Genomic DNA, 17,986 nt, shown 5'->3' on the forward strand with positions numbered 1-17,986 from the left:
GGAAAATGTTTGTAGGATTCCTAATTTAAATAAAAGGAATTGAGGTAGAATCAATCTAAGAGGAATCTATTTTTGAGTTTCCCCTTCCAAATAACGAAAAATAAACTTCATTCTTTTTCAGGAAAAATAAATTAACTTTGAAGATTTATCTCAAATATATTTGGAAGGACAAAGGTGTTCATACTTTTATTAAAGCTTAAAAGTGAAGAAGAATTTTGATGGGACTTTGACATGAGAAGGCATTTGAGAAAATTAAAATATATCTGGAGAATCCTACCATTATGACGTGTCTTATAAAAGAAAAACTATTAAAGTTATGTGTTTCTTCAAAGAAAATGGCTGAAAGTTTGCGCTTGCTTAAGATGACTCGAATGGAAACAAGATAGCCATTTAATATTTAAGTAGAACTCTAGTTGGTGTTGAAACTAGATATATATGTCTTTTGAGGTCTTTGTAACTTCTCATCATAATATAATAAAGCACATGTTACTCAAACCTATTTTGCACAGAAGAGTAGGAAAATGGAATTTATCTTTGACCGGGTTCTCTTTAACATTTGTTTCCTTGAAAGCTATGAAAGATTAATTGTTGATTTTTTGGAAAACTATTCTATGAATACCAAAGATAATTGAGCAAAATTACATTGGCATGGATCTATGGAAATTATATTTCGATTATTCATGACATGGTAGAGGCACTACAACATTTATTGCCTCTTGCAACACTTGAAAATTGTTGCTAAACATGCAAAAATCGTTGCTTAATAAGTGTCTTTTATGTGAGTATTGCCTATTATCTAAGGTAACGCTCTTTTCCCTCTTTAGGCATTTAAAATAATAGGGGACGTATTTGTGTGGCATTTAAGGCAGTGCTTTTTAAATGTTATATTTAGGAACAATCACTAAACATTGCCTATAATCATCTCCATTGAGATTTTAGGGAACACTGATATGTTGTTGAAAAATATTATTGACATCAAGCATAAAACGTTGCCAGAAATAATTTTGGACAACAATTCTTGCATGTTACAATAAAAAGTGTTGTGAAAAACAATAAATATTGTAGTGATGTAGTAGAATTAGAATGCTTATCCTATCTCCACCATCATTTTCAATTTTATGTTTAAACTATCTCCATGATGTTCAAACAATGAAGCAAAATATGAGACTTTAATCGATCGTTTAGAGTTGTTGATGAATTTCAAAGCTAAAAACATAGTCATCAGAGATGACACAAAATTAGAATTATATCAATTAAATCAAGATTATACCTGAGTCCAAATCTTCTTAGACATTTTGGCATGACTAACTCTCTTTTTAATAAATTTGATAAAGTTGTGATATACTACACTCTCAAATGGAGAATTTTCAAACAAATAAGTTAGCTCAAAATATAATATGGTTTTAAAATTTTGAAGAAATACTTCCACAAAATTATTACAATTGAAAATAATTTAATTCTATTTTATGTTTTACTATTGAAAGAGTTTATACATGAGTGTTTATCATGATAAACTCATGTGCTATAAATTGCAAATTTAGTCCAAATAATTAGCCACTCAATTCAAACTACGGCATAGGTAGTAGTTAATTCACAACTAATATTCAATTATATCTGTTTGATAGAGATTCACTTTAAATTAGCTATGGTTTTAGTCGTAACTAATCAGTGATTTTCTAGTTGTGAAATAAATAGTTATTTAAAGAAGATTAAGTAAACCAATCGTTAGTTGGTCTAGTGGTGATTGGCGTTAGACTTAGTAGGGAGAGCCACATATAGATGTTAGTTAAACTAATAGAAAGTTAACAAATAGAATAGACGAAAAAAAACAACATGATTGATAAGAGAGACAAAAACAAAATTAAAATTGATCATATAAATTTATTATTAAAAAAATCAAGTTAAATAGTTAAGAAGCCAATCATTTCCATCAATATATGAAACATTAATATATGAAATTGCTTCACAATCTCTGAGTTGTCTTGCATAAGAGACTCTAGATGTATCATTTGCTCCAACTCCAGTACAATGGTACTCTCCAAAGAAAACAGTCCTATTTAACACAACAATTAAACTTGTGTCAATCATCATGTCTTAATAATATTAATTAACACAATCAAATAAAAATTAATATATAAGAGAATAAATAAATATTTGGTTAGTTACTAACTGGTCTCTAGATGGATCATTCCAATCGTTCCATCCCTCAGGAGCTACCACATCAGACATGTTTGTTGTTGAAAAAACAACTGTGGCAAATGGTCCCCAAGCTCTTCCAAGCCACACTTTTCCACTTCCAACAATGTTGCAATTCACAAACGAAAATCCTGTTTGTTCCTCTAATGATTGTCTTCCTTGCGCCGTGATAGACCCGTCAACACCACCTAAATCTTGTTTTGCTATTGAGTTTATGGTGCAATCCTGGTATCACAACTTAATAAGAGATTTATTTACAAACACCTAAAAAACTTGTGCGTTTCTGCGTATGATATCTCTACACAGCTATCAACTGAACTGACTTAATAGAACGATGTATAATTGATTTTATTACCTCGTAAAGTGATCTAGCATTTCCAAATATGAAATCAATGGATCCTTGAATGAAACATTCCTTAAAATAATGTCTTCCCATGTCATCATTGAGTGTGTCCTGCGCGCCATAAAAACCGCAGCCATAGAATGCCGCTTGATCACCGGTAACTCTCAGCGCTACTGCCTGTGCTCCAACCTCTCCTGGTGAAGGTGGAGGAGAAGTGTTCTGTTGTTTTCACACAATCTAGAAGGTTAAAATGTTACACATGCAAATATGTATTATATTTATTATCTTATAAATATAATACATAGAATGCTTTACCTTAAAGCTAATGTTGTAAGCAGAGAACTTAGAAGCAAAGACTGCAAATGAGTAACTAAAGGAAGTCCCACCAGTGGAATTTGAAGTGTCATTCCATTCTATGATTGTATTAAGATATCCTTGACCTTGTAGTATTAGATTTGTTTTGTTGGCTTGAACCGCTATCTTCTCTCTAAAAAATTCATCAAATATTTGAAGTGAAAGAGTTAGTTTGTATATAATATATTATACAGTTTAATTTCTCTATATTGGAAGTGTATATTTTTCGACAAATATGTGAAATCACATTTGGTAATTCTATCTATTGAGAAATTGTTTTAAAAAATAATATATTTAGTAAAAGGATAAATTGAAAGAAATATCAACCTGTATGTACCAGAATTGATTATGATGAGAGTGGTATTAGAGCTAGATTCAGGAACAGCATCAACTGCTTTTTGAATGCTACTAAAGTTAGCATGACCCTTTAAATCAACCGTGAAAACAATGGTCGCATTACAATTTAAAAATGATTTAGAAGTCCATTCGACCCGGTCGCGTTTTTCCTTATGCTTCTCCCTATGATGATGCTGTGCAATACTTGATACCACCAAATACACGAAATCTTGAACACCATTTAATTTTATAAGCTTGTTTAATATGCCAAGTTGAACACCGAAACTACCTTGAGAACTATTAATAGTAGTGTTATAGGTGTTGGTAAGTGGCGTGCTGTAATGAACAATGATAATAGAAATGAGAAACATGACAAAGCTTGATAGCCAAAAGTGGATTTTGTTGAATCTCATGTTTGAGTTTTAGGATTTGGTTAGTATATTCGTGTATTTTGGACTTAGAAATGGGCTTTGAATGAAGGGATGGTGCATGGACTAGGAAGGAATGCACATATTATGTGCATGTGAAAAGGTGTGTGGGTGGTTGAGATGTATGATTGGAGTAGGAGGTAAGAAAGTTATGGGTTAATTGCAAAAGCCAACTTTTAAAAGTGTGGTTCTATGAAAATAATGAATTTTGGTTGCAAGATAAAGGTACGTTGTAAATAATTAGATTGGAAAATGGAGACGCCAAGTAACTGTAGAAATATTGACATTAGAAAAAGGTGAAGATAACTAAATGAAGGTTTTTTTATGTCATTCATTTTAGGGCGGTGGGTGTGGGAGATTTTGGTCAACATTCTATTATTATGTTTCATTCTAATTAGAGATTGAAGTTGGATTCTTATCTTCTAATGCACCATGTGCTTCGTTCTATTGCACTACACTAAGGGAAGGTGTATTCACATTGACTGTGTGATAAGAAAAATCTTACACAGGATCATCCTTTGAAAAGGTGATGATGTTCTCTACCACTTTCTTCCTCTGCAATTTATGAATTAAAAACTAATATGCCCTGTTAAAATTCTGAATCATACAAGAAACTGATTACCGCATAAAACTGAAAAACTGGAATATCAATAATAATGTTAGACCATGAAACTTCTGTTGTGGGCAACAATTAACTAGTCGAGCTTGTTAAACTTAGAAACAATATCCAAGATCAAGAACATCTGTTTACTTAAAACTATAATTAACATTGAAAACATCATGGGTCATGTCTAAATAATTGACAGGAATGGGTTGAATAATTAATGGCTTAAAGTAGCCGACAGCATAATATATATTCACATAACTATCTATCTGAAAGGAAGAAGAAAAAGGGAGGCGAGAAGGCTACGAGGTTTCCGCTTCCATGATTGACTTTTTCTCGATAAAAATTTGTGGGGGTTGATTATTGATGATTCGACATGGAGGCACCATTTTATGAAGCATATTTGTCCCTTTGAAGTTCACAAATTGGTTGCAGTTCCTTCTGTAGCTGGCAAGCTGCAGGTCATGGGAAAACTCAATATTTCAAGTTGGAAGCAGGGTATCATGATGATAAGTAAACATAATTATATCCCAATTTCAAAAAAGCTAGGCCGAAAAGAGACAAAAATGTCAAAATAGCTACCACATGGAAAATAGTAAAACAGATTTTATACCTCGTCTGGTTTAATCTTGCTAAACCCAAATTTATCTGTCCATATGGACAGTGCTTCTTCTGCAGCTGGTAGCACAAGGTTCTTTACTTTCATAAAAGCCAGTAGCCGTTCGATGCAGGAGAAGAGTGCTTGGAAGTAGCCCTGTTTTGGATCAAACCAAAGTACAATTAATGCAATATCAAGTCAACGTCACAAATGTCCACAAAACATAGCAAATCAAATAAAATTTCAATGGAGTTTTTCAATAAAGTAGAGAAAAGTGTATGGAGCAAGTGAGGCAGACAACCAGTAATGTCTCACCTTCCCATGATGACTGTTACTTGTTGCAACTAAAGGAAGTTCGGCAATATCAGTGCCGAAGATTCGAAGCATGCCGGCAGATACCACAGATGAACTTCAATATCAGAGAAAGAAACTATAAATAGTATTGTAAATTGTAGGAATCAAATAATAAACGAGACAGAAAACCACTTCTTACTTGACTATTAGTAATGCACAATGCATTCCTCTAAATTCTTGACCCCGCACACTCTTTCTGTATGTGAGGATACATCAATTGAGACAAAGGTAAAGACAATAAAACATTGAAGAGAAAAATGAGACTAATCAAATGCTTTAAACGTATTTTCTAACCCATAAACCATTGCTCGAATAAGGTCGCGGCCGCTGGCTTCATCAACTATAGGATCAAAGCATTGCTGAAGCAATTGAAGTTTAAATCACAAATCCAATTATTGTAATATTACAATAAAGCAAGCCATGTATATATAAAGCTCATATATACAGTGAAATTATTGGCAAAAAATCTGATAAACAAGTTGAGAGTGGCTTTTAAGTAACAAATGAAAAGACCATTAAAGCCTGTCAAGGCAAAGCAAATCGAAAGATTAGTAGCATGATAATCATCATATAATCATACAGCAACTATGTGTATCTGTAGCAAAGTGCATAAAATCAAATTCCAAAGAGTGCTATTGCAGGATATCAATTAGTTTGATGGCCACTACACTGAAAATTATGTTAAATAATTTGTACTACACATAAATGTGAAAAATAAAATAATAAACATTATTACTCCCTCCGATCTTATTTATAAGCAAAAATGACTTATTTCCCACATTAAGAAATTAGTTATATTAGCTAAATTATCACTTACTATTATAAATATCACATTAAATTTGCATTGGGACTATGCATTAATCTTAGAAAATGGTGTTTTTAAAACAATGATATTAAATAGAGCTAAATTTAGTAACTATGTTTATAAACAAGGCCAGACAGAGGGAGTATTTGTTAGTAATCAAAAGTCATGGTGGCAAACTGACAATGTCTAGGCTATGTTTTGAAAATCGAAAGGATCATTGAACCGGTTAAGGCACCAGCTCAGGGTACATTGGTTCAAACTTGAAGACATAGTATTTGAATAATTTTTAAAAAGTAATAATAATAGGATCTAATTTGTATACACCGACACTGTAAAATTTGTTTACACATGCAATCAATTAAATCACTCCATGATACCACCTTTATTAGTTAGTTAAGTTCTAAAATATCTATACAAATATCTAATGGACATGATTTAATGGGATCAATGTTTAAATACCTCAGTACATAGAAATTAATCAGTTAATATATATCAGATTTCTTTTTTAATTAGTGGGCTAAGTTACACTTTTGGTCTCTTAAGTCAATTTTAGATTTTACTTTGGTCCCTTAAGTTTATTTCGTTTCATTTTAGAGCCTTTTGGGTTAGCTTATATGAGTTTATCTACTCACATAAGTTTTGTAAGACTGTTTGGGAGAATTTATAAGTACAGCCTATGACATTTTCTAAGTGTTTTTTAACTTATTTGTTTAAGTTTTCTAAGATATCTTATAAAAAAAACAGCTTATAAGATAGTGTTTGATCTGAAACTGAGTTATGAAAAAGTGCTATAGCCATTGTAAGTCTTATAGCTTGCTAAAAGTTATATAGCGATCCCTACCACATTCCACGAAAGAGGGAACAAAAAGGATTATAATGGATTCAAAAGGATGGGAAAAACTTACATGAAAGATAGAGACAGCCTCCAAAAGCAATGGTCTAGTTTCAGGAGAAGCATTTTTTCCACTAAGAAGCCTCCAACTCACATTAATATCATTGATGGGATCCAATCCTTTTTCTCCATGCTTTTTCTCTATAACAGCCAAGAGAGATTGAGGGAGTCTCTCAGCCCCTCTAACTAAAACATTCTCCAAAGTAGAGTGTATTCTCTTGCAATCATCGCTGCAAAGCCAGTTACCTTTTGGCAATTCCTGCAATTGGTTACAAACATATGTTCAGAAGACAAAGGAAAGTTGGCTATACTAATGTATCCGTATATAAACAACTGCACACCTTTAGAAATGCCATCTTGTGATCCCCCAAACAGCCAACATGATACTCCTTTTCACACTGCAGAAACAGAGGGGGCAACATCAAGTTGGCTCAGTAAAACAATACAAACCCCTAAGTAGATAATTCATACGCTCATCAATCACTAAACCATTATAAAAAAGAGAAAAAAAAAAACTATATATTGGAGAGGCCTTTGTAGGGACATCAACACAAGAGCACATACCTGATCACACAGTATTATTGTACGTGGACCAAAGCCAGACCTGCTGAAGTCAACACCCCTGCATGTGCAAAAATTTCTCTCTATATAGTACATCTCATAAAAATCACAAAATATACAATATTGGTTTACAATTAATTAAATACAGAAGCACATCCATATGGTGACAGCTGCTAATATGAAGTACAGTAAAGATAAAATCCAAGTCCATAAAAATAAAATGGTTTCTGATCTTTACAAAATTACCTGCATAAAGCACACCCACTAAGCTCAGCATCAATGTCTTTGACTATGCGAATGCATCTCTTGGTGATTTGCTCAATAGGATCAACTCCTTCAACTCTTCCAGCAGCAAAAGCATTGTTATTGTATGCGACAAACTTTTCTCTCTGGAACATGTTTTGGCAAAATTGACAGTACCAGTCACCACGTGGAATACTTGATATAGATGCACATTCTGTACATTCCAAAAATCGGAACATAAAAGTTCACTGATGACTATCTTTTTATTTACCAAATAAAGCAAATGTTGAAGTTATATGGTTAGCTTTTTAGGTATGAGGGGGGAAAAGGAATAATAGGAATGATAAATTATTGATATGACATGAACAAAATGTTATTAAAGTGAAAAAACAATAATCTTTATGGATACTACTACTACACACATATACTTAATTTAATAACTAATAAGGAAACAAATTATGATAAATAAGGAAATTTGAAAGTCAATCATAAGAGATGATTTAAGATGTCGTCAATTATATTTGAGACATTAGCGATATAACAAAAAAAGAGATAAAAAAACAACTTAGTGCTATAAGAAAATAGTCCTAGCAGGGTCCACTCCAAGGAAGGGTCAAACCCATTGTAGGTAATTTTGTAGACAGCCTTATCTTATATATCCAGGAGTCTAATTCCTTAACTTGAACATGTGATTATCCCATCTTTGAAAAATTTAGATGATAAATCTAGTACATGTATCAAAAGTTAAAAATGAATAAATCTAGTACAACACAACTGTTAATGAGGTATTTAAATTTACCCAAGAAGGAAAAATGTTCTGCAAAAAAGTAAAATAGATAAACAACCATTTCACTTTCTCCTTCTCCATTTTTATTTTTGCAGGAAGGGTGAATAGTAGGCATGTGACAGATCACAAAAAAGTACTATAATTTGCGTCACCTTTGCTCATGTTCCTCATGATCCCTTAAAGTGTTTTATTCTCAACGAACTGTGTACATTAATTAGCACCATAGGTGATAGTCATATAGAAACGCTTACATTATAGGTATCAACAACATATGGTGATAAATATGTTCATATAATTTGCAACAACATCATATGAATAAGAGGATAAATAATGGGGAACAAAGATGATTCCACATTTCACACAATGGTTAGCATCTGGCAAATACATAATTTTCCCCATCAAATATTTTGTAATGTATATCTGACCTTTATGAAATGCTCTTGGGCATCCATCACAAAGCAACAGATTTCCACCATCCCAACAAACAACGCATAAATCATCATTGTCCTTTGCAGAGTATTTTCGGTCCTTGGAGAGCGATATTGATAATTCATGGAGAGACACCCCATTTGATGTGTAAATGTATGCATAACTGCCCAAAAAATTTTGCACTTCCAGTAAAATTCATAGGCTTAAGCAACAAACAGTTCAAATAGTTGCTTAATATCCCTCCCAGACTCCCACCACCCCAAGATAAAAGAAAAGAAAAAAGACTCACGGTTTCTTGCGAGAAGCCCAGCCTGCATGGACCTCAAACTGTGAGGGGCTGATCTGCACAACGTTAAACATTTAAAGAAAATTATACACAATTTATTTATTCTCAAATAATGCCTAAAAATGTACAGGCTAAGTGTGCAAGTGAGGATACCTCAGTGTTGCAACATCTACACAAAATTCCAGAGCCCATTTTGAAACCTTCAAGCAATTTCTGTCAATCAGAATAGCCATCAGCACAGCAGTATAATAGACATACAATAACTGTTGCATCAAGCACAAGCAAACCTGTCCGCCTGCATAATAAGCTACTTCAGTTCCATCAGGCAATCCATTTTCCTCAAAAACTAACTTGTGCAACCGAAAATCCCTGGAAAAGAATACAATGGATAAACAAAACAAGATTAACATCGCCTAACAGTGATAGAACACTACAGCTGTTACCCACAAGTGGAAAGAGGGAGTATGGAACTAACTTCTTAGTTATCTTCGATTGACTCTTTTGAGGAGATAAACAATTTGAAGTGGTCTTCAACTTTACGGAGAGTGACCTGGTAATAACACTTGAATAGAATAAAAGGGAAACGAAAAATATTATTTAGTTTAAACATTACCCACAAGAACATTATCTTAACTACATAAAGGGTGCCGAGAAAGTAAAGGCAGGTACAAACTTCTTTTTCGTCTTCAGAGTAATTTTCTTCCGGGGTAGAATAGGCACAGAAGCACTCTTGGAAGAATTTGAGCTGTTGTTGTCCCTTTTTGATGACCTTGATAACACACGGTTTGCAGCATGTAAGTTAAAAGAAAACAACAAAGCAGACCACTATAGAGAGAAAATCAATTCATGAAATCCAAAAAACTGAAACCATGTAAACACATGGATTGGGCTATGAAAACCAAATATTATGCAAAACTATATAAATGTTTGATATGTTGTATGGATGAAATAGATATGAATACTAACTTTGTTCTTTTCTTCCCGTGTCTCTTACTTTTTGAAGAAATTGACAGCTCAGTAGCACAGGATGACTTGGAGACCAACACTGGCCTAGGGGATCTGAAAGATTGATATAAAATGAAAAGAAAACATAAATTAGAGAGGAGCAATGGGAGACCTCGAACACATCTCATTGAACTTTTCATGTGGTCGCTTTAAAAAACTGAAGAGAGCATTTTTATTAGACTTCAGACTTAGAGACGAACTCAACCTCATAAAACGTTAACAAAGTGAACCTAGCATTTCTCTTAGAATTCGGACTTAGATGACTAACTCGGCCTCATAAAACCGAATTGTAAAGTGAAAATTGCTCCAGCCTTTTAGGCACTGCTTAGCTGGGATGACTGTTATTTGATGAAAAAATTCGACAAATTACATGCGGAAGTTGGACGGGGTGCGCTGAAAAATTCGACAAATAAAGAACGGAACAGAAGGAAAGTAAGAAAGAGGATTGAAGGAAACTGGAAACAAAAGAGAGGAAAAAACAAGAATCTGATGACGTGCGGAAGTTGGACGGGGCCCGCTGCTAAATTGCAGGAAATGGGACACAGAAAGGAAGCTAGCAGAAGAGGGAAGAGAAATGCTTTCAGCAAACACATAAAAGAGAATAACACTAGGTTCGAGTGTGACAAACCCAAAATACCCTTATAATGTTTTAAATTTTGAGACTTCAGAGGAAAATGAGGGTTTTTGTCGTCTTCAATATTGCGGAAGAGAACACGCGAGTGACACGGCCTCAGCTACATGCCATGCATGATCTCTTCTGTGGCAGACGCATCTTTATTCCGCGGCGGCGAAGACGCGGTCCCGGCGCTATCTACCACTATTAACTACCTAGCTGCCTAAACCATATATTTAGGCAAAGTAGGACTACACACACCCTGGCCTCATGCCCAGCACCACGAAGATGTCCGAGCCTGTAAAAAAAGGCTACTCAAAGTTGACGCAATTTAGGCAACTTGGTTTAAACTGCAATTAAAGCGGTTTTCCAACACACACCCTCACACAGGGCTATAAGCCTTAAGCATTGACAATGTGGGGGGCTAAACCCAAAGTTGTAGTTAAGGCCGGAAGGTATTAGGGAGGCCTAAAGGGTCTCAGATAAACTCTAATGCCATCTTCAAACATAAGTTTAAGACCTAACCCAATTGTACAAAACTTGATTATATGAAGATAGACTTGTAAGCACTACTTAAACCATATCTCTAGGCAATGGGGGGCTAAACACACTCCCTTACACCCAACACGGTGAAGGTGTTGGGCGCTGCAATAAAGGCAGCCCAAAGTTGTTGTAATTAAGGCCAAGAGGTGTTACAGGTAAGTTGAAATTATGGCGACTTTTCAATAATTTCCATTTTAAACGGTAACATTATGCCATTCCATATGATTATATTCTTGTACATGGCTTAAGTTAACGTTATAGACTTAACACTCTCTTGGTCAAGTAAATTAATCTAAGATTATTTTTATTTGTCATTTTATTTCTCAATTTAACAGCGGTAGATTGTTCATCGTAATGAAGGTCCTTGCATTGCAGGCATAGATCCACAAATAGATGTGAACGTATCTCTTAGAAACCAGCTATAGACTGTTAATTTTAATGTCTATCTTTTAAATCGTTCTTTTCCTGTTGTTTTATATAATTGAAATTGGAGAATCGGTTGTACGGTATAAAGTAGGTATGAATCAATGGTTAAAAGTTGGTGCGTATCATTTGCCTATATTTGTAATTATGTCAACGTTAACTAATTGAAGAATGAATTCAAACTTTACAAATGATGGTTTCGTAGACGAGTATTGTGAATCCAGACGGGACCCGTGTGATAGCACGGGTTTTTAACTAGTTTCCATTTTAAATTGTAACATTATGCCATTCCATTAGATTATATTCCTGTACATGGCTTAACAAGACAGATGGCAGAATTAAGCTTGTCGTAATTGTCTACGAACTTCGAATCCTAGTTTATAATTCAAGCAATGAATGTATGGTCCCGAGTAACAAATGTTGTGTTCACTGGCATGCAGTAATTTGATAAAAACTTGAATACACTAGTTGTATTATACTAGTCTAGATTGTTTGGAATCATATAACAATTAGTACCAGCTTAAGATAAATCAATTTAAACAGATCTTGGTAACTGCAGACAGAAATCCATTAAAATGATAATTCAATAGCAAATCTAATTAATCTGAGAAGAAAAATAAGGGCTAAAACATTTCTGTAGTTGCCTGCTCAAAATGTGCTGACTCTGATTAAACAATAAGAAATCAACTTTACCCAAAATTTCATCATGATGCAATTCACTCAACATGAGCAAAATATGGGTAGAAATGACTCAAGTACCTGACTCTTTTGCCAACTACATTCTTCGAGCTTTCTTCAGGTTTACATGATTCTGCACAAGAAGAGCATATAGGTCCCGCTCTTTCCATACAAGAAGAAGGGAGACATCCTATGGGTAAAATAATGATATCAAGAAGCACCCGAGGAAACCAAAAAAAAAAGTAAAATAAAGAAAGCTATACATTATCTTCCCATAATAGTGACACACAAGATCCGGATCAGCATGACAAGAAGCTCACCTTTGCACCTTTTACAAGTAAAATATTTTTCCTCGGGTGGAGAGCGAACAAAATTTTGAATTGTTGCCTCCAAATCATGCAGGGGAGCTCTCCTGCACGCTCTCAACAGATCAAGCAGGTTCTTCCCATTTTCAAGGCATATATACTCTACTGCTCTCTTATATTGTTTGCAAGCATGGATCTCAAATTGGGAAGGTGGAATAACCTTTAAAAAAAACAAAGTGAATGATGGGACAGATTCAGACCCAAGAAACAAAAGGGTGAGCAGGGACAGAATTACAACTCACCCTGCTTCCTTTACAGAGACAGCACGAGCACAATATTCCCCCATTACTTATAACACCCTTTAATCCTAGTGCCTGTAATAAAAAATATCAAAATTGCAATATTAAACACCACAGTTAGTGAACATATATATTAAAGCAGCATTTCTTAAAAAAAAAAACAGCCCACCAAGAGCACCAGTTTGAAGCTTATGAAGAGAAAAAAATATATATAGATATATATAGATATATACATGTTGAAGTGCAATGTTACAAGTTATTAATGCATTGTTCGGGGTGTAACTAATAATAATAATTCCTATTAGCAAAAGCGTGGTTGATTAGTAACGCTTATGCCATCTCCTAATGCCTCGGATAATCAGTATACACAATCCTCAGCAACGGAGAAATTAATCCACTTTCCATTTTAACTTAAACTGTCCTCCTAAAATTCAATAATAAATACAATGCTACTAGAGTTTGCTTTGCATTTAAATATTACAATGTATTTGGGTGTATGCACTATATATGGAAAAGTTTTTATTAGTCTATCTATTCTAAGTAAAGTTTTCTCCGGATAATATGTGACACAATTTCACATATATGTTTCTCATTATATTTTCCAAGCTCTAAGATCTTTAATAGTTTGTTTCGATAAGCTAATCAAGATAGCTTGCAGAAATGAAAACAATTTAATCACATTCCTTCTTTGATAGTTAAAATAGTTTATCATTATACATAAATGCTTTTAATCAATTATCAAATCAATTCCTTCAAGTTTTAAACATGTTTCCTTAAATGCAAACTTCTTGTTTAACGCTAAGCATATCAAAATAAAATTAGGAACCTTCTTAAGGCCGCCAACGTAAACCACAGAGATGCCATCAAGTAATCCGGTATGCAAGAGCTCTTTGACTGTTGTAGGCTTCTTATTAACCACAATCTTCTTTGACATCTTCAACTCCATCTTGTTTCTCGGAGCAGCTAACACACCATTGATATTACCCACAACGGCGGCCCTTTTTTTTTCTAACTTGGTCACTGTTTCCTCACCGGACTCGGGATTTGCTTTCATGGAAGCTGATCGTGTAATCCGCTTGAACATCCTCACTGAACCTTCACCACTTGCAACGGCAGCACCCTGCTGTTCTAACTCAGTCACTGTCTCCTCACCGGATTCAGCCTTCACTTTTCCCGCCGATCGTGTAATTCGCTTGGACATCCTCACCGTACCATCGCCTTTACCACTTACAACTGCAGCACCTTGTTGTTCTACCACATTCACAGTCTCTTCACAGGACTCAGCATTTTCTTTCATTGTTGAGCGTGTAAACCGCTTCAAATTTCTTACTGGCACCGCGCCATCACCTTTACCACTCACAACTGCAGCACCTTGTGGTTCTACCACATTCCCCGTCTCTTCACAGGAATCCGCCTTTTCTTTCAATGCTGAACGTGTAAACCGCTTCAAATTTCTCACTGGCACTGCACCATCACTTTTACCACTTACAACTGCATCACCTTGTTGTTCTACAACAGTAACCATCTTTTCACAAGATTCGGCCTTTTCTTTCACTGCTGAGCGTGTGAACCGCTTCGAATTTCTCACCTGCGCCACACCATTGCCTTTACCACTTACATCTGCAGCACCTTGTTGTTCTACCACATTCACAGTCTCTTCACGAAACTCAGCCTTTTCTTTCATTGCTGTACGTGTAAGCCGCTTCGAATTTCTCACCGGCACCACACCGTCGCGTTTACCACTTACATCTGCAGCACCTTGTTGTTCTACCACATTCACAGTCTTTTCTTTCATTGCTGACCGTGTAAACCGCTTCAAATTTCTCACTGGCACCGCACCAACTGCAGCACCAATCTGTTCTAACACATTCACCATCTTCTCATTGGACTCAACTTTCGTTTTCATAGCAGATCGTGTAATCCGCTTGAAATTCCTTACCGGCACCTTACTGGACTCAACTTCCGCTTTCATCGCCGATCTCGTAATCCGCTTGACCGCCGTTTCCGCAACCTCACGAACCTCACTCTTCATCCCATCACCACACTCGCCATCATCTCTACTCCCCGTGCAACAATCAACCCCATTCTCCAACTCAATCGGCGTCTCCGCATCTTCCCTGAATCTCTTGCAATCAACGTCCTCGGAAAGACCATTACACGGATTGAGAGACCTTTTGCCTCGAGTGTAAACAATGCAACCATTCACCGCGGGCATTTCCTGATCAAGCAAAACGGTTTTAGATTCCGATTCTGGCTTCACGGATTCATCCATAAGAGGTTTTTGTGCGTCAATTTGAGAGAAAGAGAAGAAGATCGAGAAATTGAAAGATGTAATCTAGGGTTTAGAAGTTAAATTGGGGGAGGAATTATTTAGAAGGGGGAAAGAGGGCATTGAAGCTTGAATTGAAGATGGTGGAGTTTAGGGTTTTTGGAGTTTTCAGAAACCGTTTGGGAGAGGAAGAAGAAGAAGGTGGTGGGGTCCACAAGTTTCACTTACTTGCTCGGTGCATAGTTTCGACTTTCGATGGAATGGATAACGACGACAAACAGACTTAGAAATGGGGCAAATGGCAAACCGTAAACTTGTTGTTTTTCTGAAACGTTTTTTTTCCAATAATAATATATAAAATTAAATAAAATACACTGAAATTCACATATTCAATTAATTATATAAGTTAAATATGGAAAGAAGTTTATTTTTATTTTAAGTGAAATGCTAAGGAGTGCTTCCGTTGCACGAGTAAGGATCCTCTCCATTTCTCAAAAGAAATGGAGGTGTCCATTATTATAGTTTTCAAGAAAATAAAAGATATAAATACACGTATTTTTAAAAGTGGTGACATTAATTACACATTTATACACCAAAACCATAATAATGGACACCTCCATTTCTTTTGAGAAATGGAGAGGATACTTGCTCCCGTTGCACTGGTTAACCGTTTGAAAAGGTATATTATGTTATTAATATATTATGTTATTAATACTTGTATTCAATACATTAAAAATAGAAATAATTGACTTCTTTAAGTAACAAAATGTATGTTTTATTAAAAATATTTGTATTCAATGATTTGAAAATTGAAACAATTTATTTATTTAGACAATATCTTTTTTATTTGGAAACCTTAAAAAATGCCCCCGAGCACTCGTTAGCATGATGCTTATTTTAATCACTTATAATTATCGTGATGAATTAACAATTTTTATAATTAGAATGGATAGTAATTAATCTCATAATATATAATATTAAAGTATAATGATACAAATTTATTCGAAATCTCCCGACTTGTCAGTTTCGATCGACGATCAATCCACCTCCAATCATTTAAATGTAAGCTCCATAGTTATTTTTTAAACTAATCTACCCTAAAAATGGAATTGATGGAGTTGGGACACAAAAACCCCAAAAACCATCACCTAAGAAATGTCTCATATGAGTAGGGGTGATCAAAACCAAACCAACCCAATAGAAAACCGCAAACCAAACCAAACCAAACCGAAACCGCAAAAAACCGCATTTGGTTCGGATTAGTTTGGGTCATCTTTTAACAAAACCGCATGGTTCGGTTTGGTTTGCGGTTTGTATTTTAAAAACCGAACCAAACCGAATCAAACCGCATTATGTTACAACCTAATTTTTACTTAACTCACATTCAACCCAAACTTAAATCTATAATACCTTAACCTTATGTTACGAACAATTTTCTCATCCTTACACATGATTTTAGTCCCGATCTTCTCAAATCTCTAATAGCATTGTCGCGTCTTCTTTGTCACATACATCTTCCCTCTTTTTCTATAATTTATACTCTCTTGTATTCTTTCTTTTTCACCTTCTCATTTTTAGGCAAATGTTTCCTATTTCAGTTTCGTTTTTATCGCACATCTTCTTCTCTAATCTCTAATCTCTCAACTCTTTTGTTTTTTCTTTTTCACCTTCACTAATCTCTCGTATCTTCTATTTTTATGTTTCATTCTAATAATTTTTTTATTTTTTATACTATTATTTTATGTTTATTATTCCACTTTTGTCTAATTTAATTTTTACATATGAAATAGAAAGTTATTGTCAAAATATGACGGGTTTTGTTGTTATTTAATAGTGTATGAATGTCTCAATACAAAGTTATGTTATCATCTATATGTATATGAATGGTTCAATAAAATATTTTTAAAAAACCGAACCAACCGCACCGAACCAAACCGCATTAGGTTGGTTTGGTTTGGTTCGGATTTTTTTTAAAAGCCAACCGAACCAAACCAAACCGCACGATTTTTTCTCTTGCGGTTCGGATGATTTTTTTCGTCAAAACCGCCCAAACCGCACCGCGATCACCCCTACATATGAGAAAGAAATAGACAAAATATATGCAGGCGCGCTAAGCGGACTCACTGGGCTTAGCGCGCTTGCCTTTATTGACAAAATATCTAGTATAGTAAAAGAGATATCGTTTAGTGGGTTGACTGCACTAAGCAAGTTCATGAAGTCAATTTTGCCTTTGTTATTGAAACTCTAAGCGGGCTTCTGCCGGATTTTCTCCTTATTGCTCAAAAAATGCATATTCAAAATCGTGCCTTCGACACTTGACTACTCGAGGCTCCGATATGCATCAATACCTTTAAAACGAAAAAAAATTATCAAACGATACATAAAACGAATAAAAACTCAAGTATATGAATATTTACACAAAAGTTGAGATTTTATTATAAAAACGGAAATAATATAATTGATAAGTGCCACAAATATATAGTCAAAATAACGATATTTTGGCACTTATCAAACTCTCCCCAACTTGAAACGTTTGTCCTCAAACAATGTCAAACAACTCAAAGAATCAAAAGTAATAAACCAAAGAATCGTGAATCAACAAGTTTCGAAAACAAAAACAAATGTATGGTTCAAC

The 17,986-nt window shown here is 34.7% G+C and overlaps 2 protein-coding genes across 4 annotated transcripts; both read right to left on the bottom strand.

The window, feature by feature from the left end:
* Positions 1–1,740: 1,740 nt before the first annotated feature.
* LOC131630644 (probable pectinesterase 15) lies at positions 1,741–4,139 on the bottom strand. The gene is made up of 5 exons (XM_058901407.1): positions 3,221–4,139; positions 2,855–3,026; positions 2,552–2,758; positions 2,171–2,421; positions 1,741–2,053 (listed from the first exon to the last, which is right to left on the bottom strand). The coding sequence occupies exons 1-5, from the start codon at positions 3,640–3,642 to the stop codon at positions 1,897–1,899; spliced, it is 1,209 nt and encodes a 402-aa protein (XP_058757390.1). The 5' UTR covers positions 3,643–4,139; the 3' UTR covers positions 1,741–1,896.
* Positions 4,140–4,388: 249 nt separating this feature from the next.
* LOC131630642 (uncharacterized) lies at positions 4,389–15,666 on the bottom strand. 3 transcript variants are annotated; one of them, XM_058901404.1, is made up of 20 exons: positions 13,909–15,665; positions 13,086–13,157; positions 12,799–13,003; positions 12,560–12,668; positions 10,183–10,275; positions 9,890–9,985; positions 9,692–9,778; positions 9,504–9,585; positions 9,370–9,429; positions 9,220–9,272; positions 8,927–9,093; positions 7,718–7,928; positions 7,475–7,532; positions 7,252–7,308; positions 6,924–7,169; positions 5,508–5,572; positions 5,353–5,409; positions 5,175–5,268; positions 4,875–5,015; positions 4,389–4,716 (listed from the first exon to the last, which is right to left on the bottom strand). In XM_058901404.1, exons 1-20 carry the CDS (start codon positions 15,352–15,354, stop codon positions 4,564–4,566), a joined length of 3,552 nt encoding a protein of 1,183 aa, XP_058757387.1. In that variant the 5' UTR covers positions 15,355–15,665; the 3' UTR covers positions 4,389–4,563. The 3 variants fall into 3 exon arrangements, with proteins under 3 accessions (XP_058757387.1, XP_058757388.1, XP_058757389.1); XM_058901405.1 differs by lacking the exon at positions 10,183–10,275; XM_058901406.1 differs by lacking the exons at positions 4,389–4,716; positions 4,875–5,015; positions 5,175–5,268; positions 5,353–5,409 and having other exon boundaries at positions 5,514–5,735; positions 13,909–15,666.
* Positions 15,667–17,986: the final 2,320 nt, after the last annotated feature.

Source organism: Vicia villosa, unplaced genomic scaffold (genome assembly GCF_029867415.1).
Source record: "Vicia villosa cultivar HV-30 ecotype Madison, WI unplaced genomic scaffold, Vvil1.0 ctg.000714F_1_1_1, whole genome shotgun sequence".
NCBI classification, from domain to species: Eukaryota; Viridiplantae; Streptophyta; class Magnoliopsida; order Fabales; family Fabaceae; genus Vicia; species Vicia villosa.

Bases quoted from the DNA above. Each gene is read 5' to 3' on its own strand.
- LOC131630644 (XM_058901407.1), bottom strand. From the start codon at position 3,642: ATGAGATTCAACAAAATCCACTTTTGGCTATCAAGCTTTGTCATGTTT. The intron at 2,759-2,854 runs GTAAAGCATTCT...TGAAAACAACAG, and splicing joins CTTACAACATTAGCTTTAAG to AACACTTCTCCTCCACCTTC. The intron at 2,422-2,551 runs GTAATAAAATCA...TTGTGATACCAG, and splicing joins ATGCTAGATCACTTTACGAG to GATTGCACCATAAACTCAAT.
- LOC131630642 (XM_058901404.1), bottom strand. From the start codon at position 15,354: ATGGATGAATCCGTGAAGCCAGAATCGGAATCTAAAACCGTTTTGCTT. The intron at 9,094-9,219 runs GTGAGTCTTTTT...TTTTTTGGGCAG, and splicing joins TGGGCTTCTCGCAAGAAACC to TTATGCATACATTTACACAT. The intron at 5,016-5,174 runs GTGAGACATTAC...GATCCAAAACAG, and splicing joins GTAACAGTCATCATGGGAAG to GGCTACTTCCAAGCACTCTT.